Source organism: Aphelocoma coerulescens, chromosome 3 (genome assembly GCF_041296385.1).
Source record: "Aphelocoma coerulescens isolate FSJ_1873_10779 chromosome 3, UR_Acoe_1.0, whole genome shotgun sequence".
Classification (NCBI taxonomy): domain Eukaryota; kingdom Metazoa; phylum Chordata; class Aves; order Passeriformes; family Corvidae; genus Aphelocoma; species Aphelocoma coerulescens.
This window is the reverse complement of record NC_091016.1, coordinates 60,181,025-60,198,065: the sequence shown is the minus strand read 5'-3', so window position 1 is coordinate 60,198,065 and position 17,041 is coordinate 60,181,025. Positions and strand designations below refer to the sequence as shown.

Genomic DNA, 17,041 nt, shown 5'->3' with positions numbered 1-17,041 from the left:
CGTCAGGCAATGTTACTACCAGCAATCGTGCTGGAGAAGAGCTGCTTATTTCCGAAACGACATTCGTGGCGAAGCTCCCTGTGCTCGGGATTTAACCTCTCGTATTTTTCCCAAATCCTTCCTTTGCTCTAAGGCGACCCCGAGCGGAGCCGAGTCCAGCCTCCCTGTCCCGTGAGGGGGATGTTGCGGCAGTGCAGGGGGGACTGGCCCGCACAGCCGAGCCAGGGACGTTGGGAAGCAGCGACATCGCCGGGGAAGGGGAGAGAAAATGGTTAGTAATATTCCTTCGAGTGACAAGTCCACCTTTTCTTCCCGTCCCAGCGCCCGCCCCTCTCGCCCTGCAGTGCACCGGCGGCTCCGTAGTCCGGCATAGACCCTCGGCCCCATCCCGAGGAAACCCCAAGCCTGGAGGGGAGCGGGGCTCGCAGGAGCAGCTCTCCCTGCCGGAGGTGAAGACAGGACCCCTCCTGTTGCTTCCCTCGACGGCGTCTTTTTGCCTTCCTCTTCTCTGTCCCCGTCTGACTTGAACTTCCCAAACCAAGGTGCGCGTCTGCTCCGGAGCGGCAGACGCGGAGAAGAAGGGTGGGAGCTGTAGCCCCTCGAGCAGCCTCCAAACCGGGGCCAGGGTTTTTCCCCGATCCTGCGCGGTTTTCTGCCGCTGCCGCTGTCGCCGTCACCGTATCAATTTTTGTTGATTTGCTTCTCCCCAGTTCTACGGGAGAAAAGGACTCAGGGAGGAGCGGGCAGCCCACAGGAGCCACCAGAAGAGCGGCTCCGCAGGGTGCAGAGACCGGCGGCGCCCGGCTCTGTGGGGTCGGACGGCGCTGTGGACTCCGTGCCGGCCACGTTTCCTGCCTATATGTCCGGGAAATCTGTGAGATGAGGAAAAGTCTAGGGGCGTTTACGGCATTCGTGGTGGAAACGGGATAACGCCGAGATCGAGTTCAGTTACTATTGATATATTCTACTAAACTATTTTTCTTTTCTTTTCTTTTCTTTTCTTTTCTTTTCTTTTCTTTTCTTTTCTTTTCTTTTCTTTTCTTTTCTTTTCTTTTCTTTTCTTTTCTTTTCTTTTCTTTTCTTTTCTTTTCTTTTCTTTTCTTTTCTTTTCTTTTCTTTTCTTTTCTCACCGCAGGATATACTGACAGTGTTAGAATCAGAAGGCTTTAATTTTGCTCAGCAGATTAACCACACTTAAACTCAATCGGATGAAAATATCCCTCTTTTCCTGACCCTTCGCCCTCCTCGGGGCCAGGACACTATGAAGGAACGAGGTCCTGCCAACATTTCTTCCAGGCCCTGAGCATGTTTTGGAAGGTGGACGCTCAGCCCTTCGGTTTCCCCCGAGAGAGAGGGGCACCAGGGCCGGCTCCGGGAGTTCCACGGGTGCCGCGGGTGGCTCCCGTCCCGTCCGGTCTGACAGCCCCGCACTCATCGTGTACGCACCACCGGGGGCTGGGAAGATCCTGTGGAAAACCACACGCCCTTCCCCGGCCACGGAGACTGCTCCTGTCGCCGTCCCCGCAGGGAGATTCTCACCTCTCCAGCCCGGCAGACCCCGCAGGCGGCCACGCCGGCTCAGTCCACACCCGGGGCAGAGGCAGACACGGGGCTCGGCCGAGAGCTGAGGTGGTGACACCTGCTCAGGTGCCCCGCCCGCCTTGCCCGGTCAAGTCCCCACCATCCCGGTCCCACGCACCCTCTTCCCTTCCCCGCTCCACCGCCGGCTGCGGCGGTGCCCGGGACCCATCTACTTACTGGCGCGAACGCCTGGGGATGTTTGCAGCGCTGCCCCCCGAGCTGGCTCCCTTCCCGCCTGCTTCCGGCCCGGCCCGGCCCTCTCGGTCCCACCGACGGCTGCTCCGGCCGCCCCGCCGCGCCGCCCCCCCGCCGGAGGCCGAGGTCAGCGGAGCCCCAAGGGCTGCCGGCCAGCCCTCCTACCGCCAAGCACACCGGCTTGCCGCCGCACCCTGGCTTTCCCCGTTTATTTAAAGGGAGTCACTGGCCCGGGGGGAAGGGGGTTTCCCAGCCCGCACCTTCCCGCGGCTGATGCCCGAGTCATCATCGCTCGTTTAAACAAAGCGGCTACCCAGGTACGAGGCAGTTGCGGCCAGCCCGCCCAGGCGAGGGCCAGCCTGTGCCGCACCACACGCCCCGGCCGACGGGGGACAGGGAAAGGCGGAGGGAAAGGCAAACAAAGCGGGGAGCCGCGGCTGAAGCCGGGCATACTGCAGGACGGGGGTGACCGACGTCCCCCAACCCCTCCCGCCGTAGCGGAGGGACATCCCCGGGTGGCTTCTGCTCGCTGCCGCCCGCGACCGGGGTTTGCTGGCCGGCCCCGAGCAGGCGCGCAGCCCCTTGCAGCCCCCTGCCTCCCTACTGTAGACGGGATGAGGTTTTATATTGGAAATGAGGAGGCAGGGGGAGGAGAAGGCGCTCACACGGAGCGATGAGTGTGCGGTGTCAATCAGAGGGGTTTTGTGTCTCCTTGACTCCTGATGGTCCGTGGCTGAGGTGTCCCGGGTGGCACCACAATGAATATGAATAGGGGTCCTTGCTAAATGGGACAGTCAAAGCGCACCGCCCTGAATAATGGCACGTCATCCTAACTAGACCATTATACATAGGAGGGCTCCTTTTGTCTCTGCTCTCTGCTGCAGCTCTATAAAAGCCCCTCTTTTTCAGGCTGAGGTTAGTCCAAGCATACACTAACTAGCCATCCTGTAAACAGGCTGAGTAACCGGGTGGAGCGAGAGAGAGGAGACATTGGAGAGAGAGGGAGCTGAGGGGCTTTTTCCCTCTTCCTCCAGCATTTCCAGCCCTTCGCTGGCAGACCCTGCCGTCCATTTATTTCTTTTTCGTTTTGTTTTTGTTGCCTTTTGAAGGAGAGTTGTCTTGTTCCGCCACCTCCAGAGCAGGGAAGAGTTTCTTGCTCAGAAGCCTGAATACAATGAATTCTGACTCCAGCTCTGTCTCCAGCAGAGCTTCCTCGCCAGACATGGATGAGATGTACCTGAGAGACCACCACCACCACCACCACCATCACCACCACCAAGACAGCCGGCTCAACTCTGTCTCCTCCACCCAGAACGATCTGGTGCAGAAGATGTCCGGGGAAGGCCTCACCAGGAACGGTTCCAAGGCCGGAGGGGAAGGCAGCAAGTACAAAATCAAGAAGCAGCTTTCGGAGCAGGACTTGCAGCAGCTGAGGCTGAAGATCAATGGCCGGGAGCGTAAGAGGATGCACGACCTCAACCTCGCCATGGACGGACTGCGGGAGGTGATGCCCTACGCTCATGGACCTTCTGTGAGAAAACTCTCCAAAATCGCCACCCTCCTGCTAGCCAGAAACTATATCCTGATGCTCACCAGCTCCCTGGAGGAGATGAAGAGGCTAGTTGGGGAAATCTACGGGGGACACCACTCGGCCTTTCACTGCGGCACGGTGGGACACTCTGCTGGGCACCCGCCCCACGCCGCCGGCGCTGTGCACCAGGTGCACCCCATCCTCGGCGGTGCCTTGTCCTCCGCCAACACCTCCTCCTCCCTCTCCGCCTCCCTGCCGGCCATCGGCACCATCCGGCCCCCACACTCCCTGCTCAAGACCCCCTCGACACCCCCCGCCCTGCAGCTCGGCAGCGGTTTCCAGCACTGGGCGGGCTTGCCGTGCCCCTGCACCATCTGCCAGATGCCTCCCCCGCCCCACCTCTCGGCCCTCACCGCCTCCAACATGGCCAGGATCTCGGGGGAGACCAAGGACCTCCTGAAGTGACTCGGCGGGGCTCCCCCGGCCGCTGGGGCTGCGTCGCAGCCGGCGCTCCCACGGACGGAGAGGGGGCTGCGGCCGGTCCCCCCCGGGCCGCCGACGGACCTGCCCCCGCCCGCCAAGCCCCTGTAACATGGGATTAGTGTAGTAAGGACCTTGCAAAGGTAATGTTCTACCCGGCTCCGCGGGCGATGTTTTCTTATTATACTAAACTGGAAAAAAAGTCCCTGTTGTAAACAGAATGATAATAATAATAATAATGATAATAATAATAATAATAATAATAATGCCGCTGATGGTAATCACATGTAAATGATTCCTTAAAATGTATGTAAAAGGAAAAAAAAAAAAAAAGACATGGTTGTCATTGTAGTGTTCACAGCTACCAAGAGACGATGAAATCGGTTTGGGGCTTTTTTCCCTTCTTTTTTTCTGGGCTTTTCCTTTCTTTCCCTTCGCACGGCGACACCTCCGAAATTTCACGCTCCAAACCTGACTGCGGCAGCGCTTCGGCAGCCCAAGGTAGACCAGAGAGTGCATGCATGCTTTCCACCCCAGCTTGTCACCCGTGGGGACCGGCCACAGGCGGCTCCCCTGGCAACAGGGACTTCCGAGGGAATTCACTAAAGTTTTCGAGTGTGGTTTATGGTTTGGGGTTTTCGTGGTTTGGTGGGTTTTTTTGGTTTGTTTGCTTTGTTTTTACAGATTTGGTTGTGATGCGGTTTTGTTTGCGGTAGTTTTTCTTCTTCACTCTGTGAAGAAAAAAGAAAAAAAAAATAAACACAAAAGAGGAAAATCGTGCAAAACATAGCACAACCCTCCTGTGGATCTGTTTTGTCAAATCTCCCATCTCCTGCTCTCAATGAAGTGTCCTGGTTCAGCTGGCTGGCGTACTTATTTCTATTGGCTTTGGGTTTATTCGTGTTTGCTGCTTTTTTTTTTTTTTTGATTTAAAAACAAATTTTTAAAATTTTAACATTTTATTTTTTTCCCTTTGCGATGGTTTGGGTTTGCATGCGGGGTCAGCTCCTGCCAGATCGGTGATTTGATAACTAAATCGGAAGCTTTGTTGCTGTTTATTTCCTTTTCGATATATTTTCCTGAGAGTTTGCTTGAAATGATGTTATTATTCATTTCGTTCGTTTGTTTGTTTGTTTTCGGTTGGGGCCTCAAAGACACCACCATGTCTTTATTTTTTATATATTCTTGATAATAACTATCGATATATTTATTATTGACCAGTGTTTCTGGATGAGATTTCCAAATAAAGTAAAAAATTAATTCCATGCTGCCTGTTTCGCTTTTGTCCGGGACTGGAAGCTGAGAAAAGACTCCGTGTTGATCGCTTCGGGTTTCGCCAGGACTTCCCGGGCGCAGCTGGAGGAGGCCGGCACAGCTCCGTGTGCCCCTCCTCGGAAGCAGCCACGAACCTGATGTCCTCCGGTGTGTGAGAGCTGCCGGGCAGGATCCGGCAGCTTCCCAGCGGGCTGGGAGCCGTCAGGAATTCACCAGCCGATGGCCAGTCCCGCAGACAGCGCCAGGAGCGGGAGGACGGGCCGCAGGCAGGGCTGGGGAGGGGCGCTGGGGCGTCTATGGGCAATAACTTTTTTTTTTTTTTTTTTTTTTTTTTTTTTTGAGATACAGCTTTCAGTCCTTTATTCGGGAGGGAAATGGTAGGATGGACAGAGCTGGGAAAGGCAGTCCTGCCCCGGCGGGAAGCTGTTCTCCGTGGAGATGAGCGCGGCTGGCAGCTACCAGCGCCCTGCGGCTCGGCACAGGGGAGCGCGATCCGGCACCCCCCGGCCAACTCCGGCCCCCTGCCTTCTGCGAAAGGGGATATCCGGGAGGGACCCGAAGAAACACGAGAAGGCGACTCCCCCTGAGTCGTAAGTTGAGCAGTGACAGAGGAAGGATGGATAGGGCATTTAAACCGAAATGCCAAACAACTTTCAGAAAGGCACCTGTGGGTGATCCGTGCTGGTGAGCAGACTGCACTACTGCAGCACCCGAGCCAGCGTTAAGACATAGGCACGCATACACAAATGTTTGAAAATGAAAAGAATGTGTATTTTCCCCGAAAACATGAACTAACAAATCACGCTGTAAAAAAGTCACCCCCTGAAGTAAATCCTTACAATAATTCAGCAAGATGATCAAGAGATGCTGCAGTTTCTTTCCTTCCTTCCTTCCTTCCTTCCTTCCTTCCTTCCTGCCTTCCTGCCTTCCTGCCTTCCTGCCTTCCTGCCTTCCTTCCTGCCTTCCTGCCTTCCTGCCTGCCTTCCTGCCTTCCTGCCTTCCTGCCTGCCTTCCTTCCTGCCTTCCTTCCTGCCTTCCTTCCTTCCTGCCTTCCTTCCTGCCTTCCTTCCTGCCTTCCTTGCCTTCCTGCCTGCCTGCCTGCCTGCCTGCCTGCCTGCCTACCTGCCTTCCTGCCTTCCTGCCTTCCTGCCTGCCTACCTGCCTTCCTGCCTGCCTGCCTGCCTGCCTGCCTGCCTTCCTGCCTGCCTGCCTGCCTGCCTGCCTGCCTTCCCTGCCTTCCTGCCGTCCCGCTCCGGCCTCAGGCATGAGGGAGGGGCTCTCCGTATCGGAGAGTCCGGCACTGCCGGGCGAGGGGGCGCAAGACCGGGAGGTGACCATGGTGTGCAGCAGTGAGGGCTGTCGTCGGGGAAGGGCCCGTGGGGTGACCCCCAGGGGCGGTGGGATCTGAGCTCCGGGCTCTGTGCAGGGCGCGGACCCTCCCCGCCGTCCCGGGGAGAGAGGCTGGGCTGGAGCCCCTGCCCGGCCCCAGTAGCCAAAGCACTCTCACACACTCCCCTCTCCCCCGCTGCTGGCAGCGGCAGCCCTCGGCGCTACTGGCGGAGGGAAAGCGAGAAGAGGGCAAACACGAGCGGGGGAAACGCGGCAGAACAGCGGGGAGCCGCGGGGAGCGCGCTGCGCGGCGCCGGTCCGGACGCGGGGCTCCAGCCTCAGCCCACCCGATTGTCCCCGACGCACCCTTCCATGCGGGGCTGGCACGGCTGGGGCACAAAGCCACGGCTCCATCCGGGCCGGCATCGTCCATCCCCTCCGACTCCGCATCCTTCCCGGCCCCGAATCCTTCCCCTCGGAGCGGGGCAAGCGGGTAGCCTTGGACGGGACTGCTTCTGCTGCGGCTGCTCCCCACCTGCGGCTGCCAACAGCTTGCCGAGCCCGCGACTGGGCTGGGCTGTAAATGGCAGCCGAGAGGAGGACGAAGTCATCCCTTCGGGATGTCCAGGAGTCGGCAGTCGGATACCTGGACCCGCCGTCACCCCCGGCGGTGCCGCCTCGCCCCAAAGGATCTCTGTCGCTCGGCCCCTTCGGTCCTGGGGACGGAGAGCGCCTTGCCTCAGCAAAAGGGCTCTTTGGGGACATCTGATCCCCACTCAGCCACACACAGACATTCCGGGTTCTGGCCCACATTCCCCTGTAGTGCCAGGCTGTTTTCCAGCTGTGGACCAAAGGTGGGGGAACGGTGAACAGGCCACCTCATGCTTTTCCCTTCCCTTCCCTTCCCTTCCCTTCCCTTCCCTTCCCTTCCCTTCCCTTCCCTTCCCTTCCCTTCCCTTCCCTTCCCTTCCCTTCCCTTCCCTTCCCTTCCCTTCCCTTCCCTTCCCTTCCCTTCCCTTCCCTTCCCTTCCCTTCCCTCCGAAAACGGAACAACTTTCTGGAGAGACTTGCCCATGGGAAGAGAAAGGGAAACGCTGGGGTTTTCTTTGCAAGGCTTTCCCTTCACAAACACACACGAGAAAGACACAAAACAAAAATTTTATAACGGGGGGGGGGGGGGGGGGGGGGGGAGGAAGGTGGCTGCGAGATAGAAACAGGAAAGCAGGAAAGATCCGATGGTGGCAGAGCCTGGCAGCATCCACCCTCTGGGCTCGTCCCTGCCCGCTGATTGGGCTGTGGGGAGCATGGCATGAGCACGGCACGGCATGGTTTGCTATGGCACAGCACAACCAGCTTCTGGAATACATGAGGAGAGCTTGGTGCTCTCAGGAAATTCCTTTCGTTAAAATTAGTAATGTCTGCATGTACATATATAAAATACATGTACACACACAAATATATAAATATAAATATGAATATATATCAGAGGTGGATGGACACCATTCATTTTCACTTGTACATCCCCTTGCTGACTGCTGAGTCCTGGTACAGCTGTGCTGTGGAGAAGACAGATACTGCTCCTTGTCTCAGGGGAAAGTTACGAGCCCTCCCTTCCCAGTGCTTCCTAGTTCCCATGGGGGAGGACCCCACTGCCTCTGCCTCCAGGGGTCTGCCACAAATTTGAAGCCAAAACCCCAGGCACTGATATTCAACTCTCTAAGTTGTGAGGTTTCTTTTCTCCCCCACTCTCCCATCCCATCAGACCCCCCACCTGACAAGCCCAACCCAGACAGTCCCCTCACGCCTCTTCTCCAGCTACATGGGGCCAGGGAAGAGATAGGAGTTGGCTTGTGTTTTGATTAATATGGAAATAAAATGCAGAAATAGCAGCAGTACTTAGCTTCATTGCTTCAGTTTAGAGATTTATTGGCGAGGAGATAAACACCAGGCTGGGGGCCTTGCTCAGTAATTCACGGTTCCCATCAGTTATTACCAAATGAGCAAATAGTTTTTCTTTGAAGTCACAGAGGGGGAAAAAAAAAAAGAAACGGGGAAAAAAAAAGAGTAATTTTTTTTAATAGGTTGCTACCCCTTGCCCCAGGTCCAGACTTCGTCTGCCTGCCCAGCTGCCCTGATTGGGGCCCTACTCTCCAGGCAAAACTAATAACGAGTTTATTACGTCTTTTAAAATGTATGTCTTTCTCTGCCTCCCTTTAACTTTCTTTTGTGGTTTCCTACTTGTACCTATCCAAATTTTTAAATTTTGTATTTTCTATTCTTTGAAGCCCCATTTTCCCTCCTGCAGAAGCAGGCAGGTGTGGATTTGAGCTGGAAAGTGCTGTCGCAAGATGACATCGTGCTGCTGCCAGGGAAAACAAAAGGGCAAGATTGAGGGAGAAATAGGCACTTTGGGAGCACACAAACCCCTTCTCAGGTCTGAAACAGAAGCAGCCAACTAGTAGCTAAGTACAAGATAAATACTAAAATATAAGCAAACATTTTTCACTGAAGTTCTGTGAAAGTGAAGGATTTGAGTTTGTTGCTTTGCTTTCAGTGCATTAGAAATACCTTGAGACATCCACACCAAACTGAGAAAAATTGACCCAGGACCTGCTGAACGCTCACATTTTACTGGACCAGCAGGACAGGTCAGGTGAGACATCCTAGGGCATCTCAGAGGCAGGAAATACCTATGTTTAAATGGCTGAATTGAGCCTTACAATCACAGAATCATAGAAAAATTTAAGTTGTAAAAGACCTTTAAGACTGAGTCCAATCATAAATCTAACACCGTCAAGTTCACCACTAAACCATGTCCCTAAGTTCCATCTTAATGTATTTTGAACAGGGAAACAGAGTAAGAACAAAATGGTCTCCAAAAAAATCTGCATATTGGAATCTTTGACCAAAATGCTACACTTTAGCCAAAGAGAAAAAACCCCAAACCACCCCAATATTCACAGAAGGATCTTCCCCCCATTGCTTAACCCCTTTTTAAAGAAACTTAATTGTTGTTTAATTGTTGATAATTTTATGTTCTCTGTTTTTTCAAATGATCAGTTAGACTAAAACTATAAAAGGTTTTAGGGTCAAATGAATAAAACGAAAAGGTCTTACCAATCTTACATCACATCAGGGATGTGATACAATTTTTGAAGGAGCTGTAGCCATATCTGTGCTCCCATCCAACAGCTGCTCAGCATCCAAAAACTGCTGAATTGGAGACACTGAACTGAAGACACCAGAATGGTGAACGAAAGTGCTGGTAGCCTGCTTACCTCAATAAATATTCTTTCTCATGCCCTTCATTTGTCTCTTCTGAAGTTGAATCAAATCCTTTTTGCTTGATATTACATTGAAGCAGGCACATAGATAAGCAGTGCAGCTGGAGAAGAGTAAAGTTTGGCTGATGGGCAAAACTTCTTAAAAATTAGCATCATTAGTTGAGGCTATGTGACCAAAATCTATGCCTAGGTCCCCCAAGTCTCTGAAGCTGTTGTAGGTTCAGGACAGGGTTCTATATAGCCTTGGTAAAAAAACTGTAGATCTATATTTTAATTCAATATTTTTATGTTTGTTTGTTTTTTTCCCAAAGTGTTATGGCTGCTGACACATACATCTTGAAAATCACCTGGCAGAGCAGCTTGAGGAGCTACAAGAAAAACAACAAGAAATGCAGTGATTTAGTATTTAGGATGAAGATGATTTGTGGAGACCCACAACTTAAAAACGAATGGGTCCCTTTAAAAACAAGATATTTGCACAGGGTCTGGTCGTGATGCCTTGTAAGCTAATAAAAGCAGGTAAGATTCAATTTTTAAGACAGAAATAGTGGAGTCTCCACAAAACAGGGGAGGAAATGAACTGTGGTCTCTAATTGCATTATTCACCTCCAGAAAACCCTCTCCCATGTTAGGGATGTACATGAGGATGCAATAGTGCCTTAGTCACACCACCAGAGAAGATATTTTACAAATTATTCATGAAAGGAAGTTGATGTTTGTGTTAAAAAAATAGATTCTGTCTTTGACAATACTTAATTACTTTTCTGCATATTTATGTGGGCTTTTTTTGGGGGATGTGTATGCTTTCTTCTTTTTTATATATTTTACTTTTATTTTAATTGTTTTTTACCCAGTGGCTCTGACTACCATGCACCAGATCTATTTTGCTGTGTTCCAGCTGTAAATTGTTAGGTGGTTCTCTGAAAAACATGAGATTTCTTTTTTTTTTTTAAAGCAGAGAAAGGTTTCACAACTAATAAAAACTTACTTTTACAAAATCTGACCTTTGACCTGAGGGAGTTACAAACCCTCATCCATGGGGTTAGAGGAAGAAAAATAATGTGACCACACAAACATCCTCTTTCCAGACTTTGTTTTTCTTGATAAACAAAGATCTGTTGCCGTACAGGAAGTAGACAACTAAAAATGCAGCTTGTCCCTTGTGCTGCCCTACCTCGTGCTTTGCAGAGGAATTGGCTATGGTGGATTCTGTGGCCCATGCTGTCAGATCTTCACACAGCAAGTGAATTTCCAGGCACTAGGAGAAAGGCAGCTTGAAACATTTACTGGGAGAGCTTCTATCCCCAGCTTCAGCACTTGGCTTTCCCCCTAAAACTGCAAGTGACAGAGATAGAAATTAGTCACGACTGTGGTGATCATGGGCGGGATGATGGTTTGCATGAGCACAATGAGAACTGAGTTTGGACACCACTCCATGTAAGTGCTGATACTTACAGCGGGCTACAAATATACCAGACACAGACCTGCCAGGGCTAGGAACCATGGAAACCTTGTGTGTAACTCCATGCAAAGGCCCAGACTGCTACCAGGGGCTGAACACATCTGAATCTCATAAACTGACAAAGGACCTAAACTAAGAGGGTCTGAAGGTTTCATTTCCATGGGAGGTGGATGCAGTAGTTTCCAGACCTCTGTCACTGAAGTCTCGACACATCCATGTGGTGTTTGCAGGGAATAAACGAGAGTGGTTACTGTGGGGCAGCCGTTTGGTGCCTATGGATGGGTCAAGCTGAGTCCCTGCTGCCCTGCAGGAGTGGTCTGCAGACTTCCTAGGAGCCTGGCATGTGCTGCCTGCCCTGCCTCCCCTTCCCTCAGTGTGCTTCTCTAAATGACTGCTGTGACCATGGTCGCTGAGGTGGCTGTAGCCCAGCCAACCTTCAGCTGTGGTCAGGTCCAACAGTCTCCATGTGTTTTGGAGGGTGCTTCCTGAGCAGGCTCCAGCCCATACCAGCCCTCTGGGCCACCTGCTCCTTGTGGCCTTGAGACCAAACTGTAAGCAGTGCATGTACCCCTTTTTCTTTCTCACTGACTATCCTTGGGAAGTTTAGTTGTGTTCAGTTTTGAAGCAGGATGAGGTATGCTCTGCAAAAGCACTTGAACACAGTCTTTTGAAAGCTTCAGGATCTTCCTTTCCACGGTTTGTTTTTCCCTAGATGCTCCAGCACGGTCCATTTGCCTTTCCCAGAGGTGTAGATGTACATCCTCACTACTCCATGCTTCCATTACTTCTGCCAGGATATGAGCTTTTTCTTACTTGATTTAGGTGCAGCTGTGGATGCCTGCCTCTCTCACATCAGCACCCTCTTGTGTCTGTTGGGTACTCCAGGGTTTTCCATTTCTCAGGGTTCTATAAGATGTCCAAGAGTTCCATTCCAAGCTAAGATCATGGACTTCATCTCTCCTAGTAAATTAACCAGTGCTACATAATGTTCTCAGGCAGTGTAGCTCAATTATTTATAGAGTCAAATTGTTACAACAGTTCCTGGCATGTTTTGGCTCCAGGCAGCTAGCATTCTCCTGAACATTTCCCAGGCATGGTTTGGGGATAGCATAGGCCAAAGGCCAATCCCAGCAGGCAATTTGTGTTCAGCCACACTGCCTGGAAAGCAAGAATTTAATAATGTGGACACACGCCAGTCTGTGCCAGTTGGCTTCAGAACTAGGTAATGGTCACAGGCATGTTTTGTATAGATGTCGTCAGTCTCAGAGTCTTTTTCCCCTACAAAAAGCTTTTGCCCTTGTTGTCATCTCTGTCTGTCTTTCTCTCCACATTACCAGGAGAATACATATTCTTTGTGAAGTGAGATATTTATCAGAACTATTAACTGATCAAGGTCCCCAATATTTGATTTTTTTCCATTACTTTTTGGCTTTCCCTGCTTAGCTTTTCCCAGTTGTGCATGATTGGTTTATTGAACTATGAAGCTGTGAAGAATGTCTATTTCTACTTTTGTGCCATGTGCAAGAAATTCTTCTTCCCTTCCAGGTTTCACATCAATTTGTGGCAAAAGATGGCCATGGCAGGACGGGCGCACATTTCACAGCCACTTTTTCAGTTCATAAATATGACACATAGACATAAAATAGCCCTCAGTATCAGAATTCTTCATATGTCTGGAGACAGTCCTTCCTCACCTATCATCAAATCTCCACCAAGAAAAATGAATCCCCTCCCAAATTTGTGAGCAGCTGGGGAAAGCACAGGGATTTTGCTTTCTGCAATGTAGGGATCATATACCTTGTGGTAAAGTGGTTGCAGACACAGGCTGAATGAGCAGATTAGGGCTTTCCCCTGGGACTAGTCTCTTCTTTCCACCTGCTTAGACCAGGCAAGCTGTACTTACATCCTTCACTTGTTTCAGCATATTTCAATTTACTAATGCAAAGCTATAATCCAAAGAGAAAACTTTACTTTTTTCTTTTTTATTGTGTTTCCTAAAATGTTGCAGTGGTTTTTTTTCTTCCCACTAGTGCATTTCATCAGTTTGGCAGCATTCCATCCATACTTTTGGGTCACAGCAATTTTTTACAGTGTCTTTGTGTCCAAGGTTTCTGCCCCAAATCCTGCCTACTGAGAAAGCCAGCACTAACTAAATACCTACCCTGAATCAGATCAACACTGATTGCTTCTTCACTTCTGCCCATGTATATTTTACCTGAGATATCTGGGGTTAACTCTGTTTGCAGCAATCCAGCAGAAGGACAGTTCTCCTGTAAATGCAGTTATCAGCATTTCAGTTCCTTCTCTCTTGGTGATATTGGGGCAGACTCCTTTGCCTGCCCTGCCCCCATGAAGACCCCAGCATGTCCCACATCTTGTGGGGCCCCACAGTCAGCAGGTGACCCTTTCTTTGAGACTGTCAGGTTCAGTCGCTTGAACATCTCCTGCTCATCCCCTCACCCGACCACCAGCTCCATCCATCTCTCTCCATGGGCAGCCCTCTTCCTCCAGCTGCAGCATCTTCTATTCCAGCCTTCACTGCTGTGGCTGTCTCACCTTGCCATTGCATCTGCCTGACCATCTGTTGAATCATGTGCAATATAAATAACAGCTAGTGACAAATAATAGCTACAGATACCCTCCTGTAATAGTCTGGTGGTCTCACTGGACATTCACCACTTCGTAGATTTTCTTAATTTACTTGCAAGTCACAATTATTATTATATAGTAATATTAAAGAGGGCTGTAACGTTTAAGTGGTTTGGAGTCCTTGGGCTACCTTATATATAATTTTCACATTTTCCCCAGAAGTGTTTGCTGTTAGTCAATTCCCCTTGTTCACAACTGTGATACTCTTCTCACTGGAGAGATCACAACAGGGACTTATTCTATGCTTCAACACAGCATTGAAGGTACCCCACTGATTGTAACAGGTAAGGGAAAATCAGCTTTAAAAACCAATCACATTTAATAATTTACATCAGAAAAAATGTAGAAAAGAAGTGAGACTAGGAGATTTCTCTACATTCCTCTTCACAGAGAAGAAAATGTTTTAATCTAGATTACGGAGAAAGGAAAAACTTGCCTTATTGTGTCTGGTCAATAACAGGTCTTTACCTCACTGAGAGACCTTTAACCTGCCCATAGACACGGACTTGGTCACTGGGGTGCTGAAAACAAGTTGTAGCTGATGTAGTAGCAGATGCTTCATCCAGTAAAGTCATGGACAGCTTTGCTTAGAGGCCCATAGCCGAGTGGCAGCCTTGCAACAGGAATTTGTTCTCCATCTCACATCTTTCTGGCTACATTTGAATGCTGAAAATGAATTGCTCTAAACATATCTCTGAAGCCAATTGATGGCACAGATACATGCCAAAGTAATCTTGGAACAGTTGTGATGATCCTAATGGTGAGCATAGCTGAGTGGTATTCGAAAAGCTTTGCTTTTTCACTCTCATTCTCGATTCAGTTTAGGGATGTTCACAAAACTGCTACATTTGAAAAAGTGCTTGTTTTATTCACCAGCTTCCTTGAACTAAAAAGCTGATGACAGATTTTTGGTACAAATGGGATTGTTTGAGAAAAATACGCCTAGGAAGCAGGCTCACTTTTTAAGCAAAGCTATTTCAGTTTGTCATGCTCATCTCTCAAGGTATGCAAGCTTCTCCAGCAAGGGGAGCTGCTGGGTGCAGCTCAGGGGAAGGAGGAGAATATGTCTCAGAGCTTTCCTGCTGTATAAGGGGAGCTTTCAGCTCTTTTTTTTTGTTGAAGATGACCGTGCCCTCCCTGTCTGAAAGTGCTTATTTCCTGCAGGTCAAAGATGGGCAGGTGTTTCCTAAACACCACGTTTTATCCATGATCTGCCCCCAGCTGTGGAGCTGCCTGTGAGGATGCTGTCTGCCCCTCCTCTGCTCAGCTCCCTCCTGGGGAGACCCTGCAGCCCACCAGCACTGGGGACTGCAGTGCCTGCCTGTAAAGAGATGCTTGAGATACTATACAACCAAAGCTGCCTACCCAGAGCTGCAAGTGAACCTTCCAGGGGCTCTGCATCCTCTGTACATCTGTGGAGAAGTTAGGGTACCTGTGCAGCAACCTGCAGTCAGCAGGCTGGGGTAGTATGAGACACCTCTTACTCCAGTGCTGACATCAGTTCCCTCTTTGGCCTCTGACAGGGCTTTGCAGAAACACACAGGTTTGGAAGTCATGACTGACTGGTTGCTCTGGTTATGTGCTCAACTGGAACTTGGAAAGGCACAGAAATTCTTGGTCTGGACAAAAATCCCAGTAGCAGCAGCTCCACAATTAGGTGGTATTGATCTGAAGAGGGGGGAAAACCATTCCTGAAGATGTTTATTCTCCCTTCCTTCCACACCCTCTCTAACACACACAGTGCACATACAGTGAGTTTCCCTTCCTTTTCCCTAAACTTTTAGGCCAGCCCCATCTATTTCAGAATGACCATGGACATGTGGTTTTGATATTTTTTTTCACAACAAACAAAACCAACTAGGTTGGGTTAAAACTGGTTAAATCCCTCAGGACCTCAGTAGTGTTTTAAAACATATGTGAAGGGGAGGAACCATTTTTTGCACGTCCTGAAGAATATAGCTGACATATGGACCATTCAAAGGAAATTTTTTTCAGGCCATTGGCCATGCATGAATGGCTGGGCTTATACAGTGGGGACTCAAGATATGATGAGGATCTTCTCCCGGAAATTGGGCTTTCTACGTAGCAAGAGCAGATCCTGTAGATGCTAACCATGCTACAGGCTCTCAGAGTTGGTAGCAGATCCAGGGACCAGCAGTGGGGCAGGGTTGGGCTGGAGCAGCACAGTTGCACTGACGCAGGCTTTGGCTTGGAGGGAAGTGTGTCCCCCTCCTGAGCTCCCCAGCAAAGCCTGCCCCATGTGATCCCACTTTCGCTCCTTTCCATCGTAATCTTTGTCCTAGCTCTGTTCACTGGTGCTTGCTGCTTCAAACACTGCTTTACTGTGACTGGGTGCCATTGCAGTGCCACTGGTAGATTTAGCACCTCAATCATTTTTCCACTAAATGCTTCCAAGGCCGAAGAGAAACACCTTGTAAATCTTTTTACTTCCTCAGGAAAAATACCCCAAACCCTAAACCACAAAACAAAACAAAAAAAACCAACAACAAACCACAAGGAACTTCAGGGAAATAAACCCCTAAATTGAATTTCTTGCTTTAAAAGTGCTTTACATATATCACCACCAACTAGCATGTAAATTTTAGTCAGCTACTGGACTAGTCTTTTAAAGAAGTTGAAAAATGGCCCTGCATCCTCAAAGGACACACCTGTTATCTGAAACAGTTTTTAACCAGCTTGTTAAGCAGCTTTGACAGATCAAAGACCCTGGACAATGGGCACAAACTTTAACAATAGTTTAGCCTTGAGCAAAAGCTTCTGTCAAAGCAAGGCTTGTGCCAGTAGTATTATGGCCTGCAATTGAAAATAAATTTTACTTGAATAAGTACCTCAGCCCGATCAGAGGCACTGCCGCCAGGGAGACAAAAGCAGTTGGGGATAAGTTATTGACTCCACTGACAGCATGAATGAAGTTCATTATGCCAGCCCACTCTTGGTAAATGTGTCAGGTTTTAAACTGAATTAGGTGGCAGGTGCACGGACCATTTTCCTGCCCCCCTTGAGACAGTAGAGGGCCAGTCATCACCTGATTCTACAGACAAATGTTTAGATTTGGTTTTCATATCGCACAGGCACACTGACAGCATATTTAAATCATAAATAAGGTTTCCTGAAAACCCTCGTCTATCCCACTTTCTCTCCCTGTCCCCTGTAGCCGGCTGGCCGTGCTCCTATCTCCTTGCCTGCTGGACCCTGGAGGTGGGTTTGCCTCCCCTCCACTGCCCCTGCTACAGC

General features: G+C 50.1%; 1 protein-coding gene across 1 annotated transcript; it reads left to right on the top strand.

The window, feature by feature from the left end:
- The first annotated feature begins 2,950 nt into the window (after window positions 1–2,950).
- OLIG3 (oligodendrocyte transcription factor 3) lies at window positions 2,951–3,772 on the top strand. The gene has a single exon (XM_069008537.1). The coding sequence runs from the start codon at window positions 2,951–2,953 to the stop codon at window positions 3,770–3,772; it is 822 nt and encodes a 273-aa protein (XP_068864638.1).
- Window positions 3,773–17,041: the final 13,269 nt, after the last annotated feature.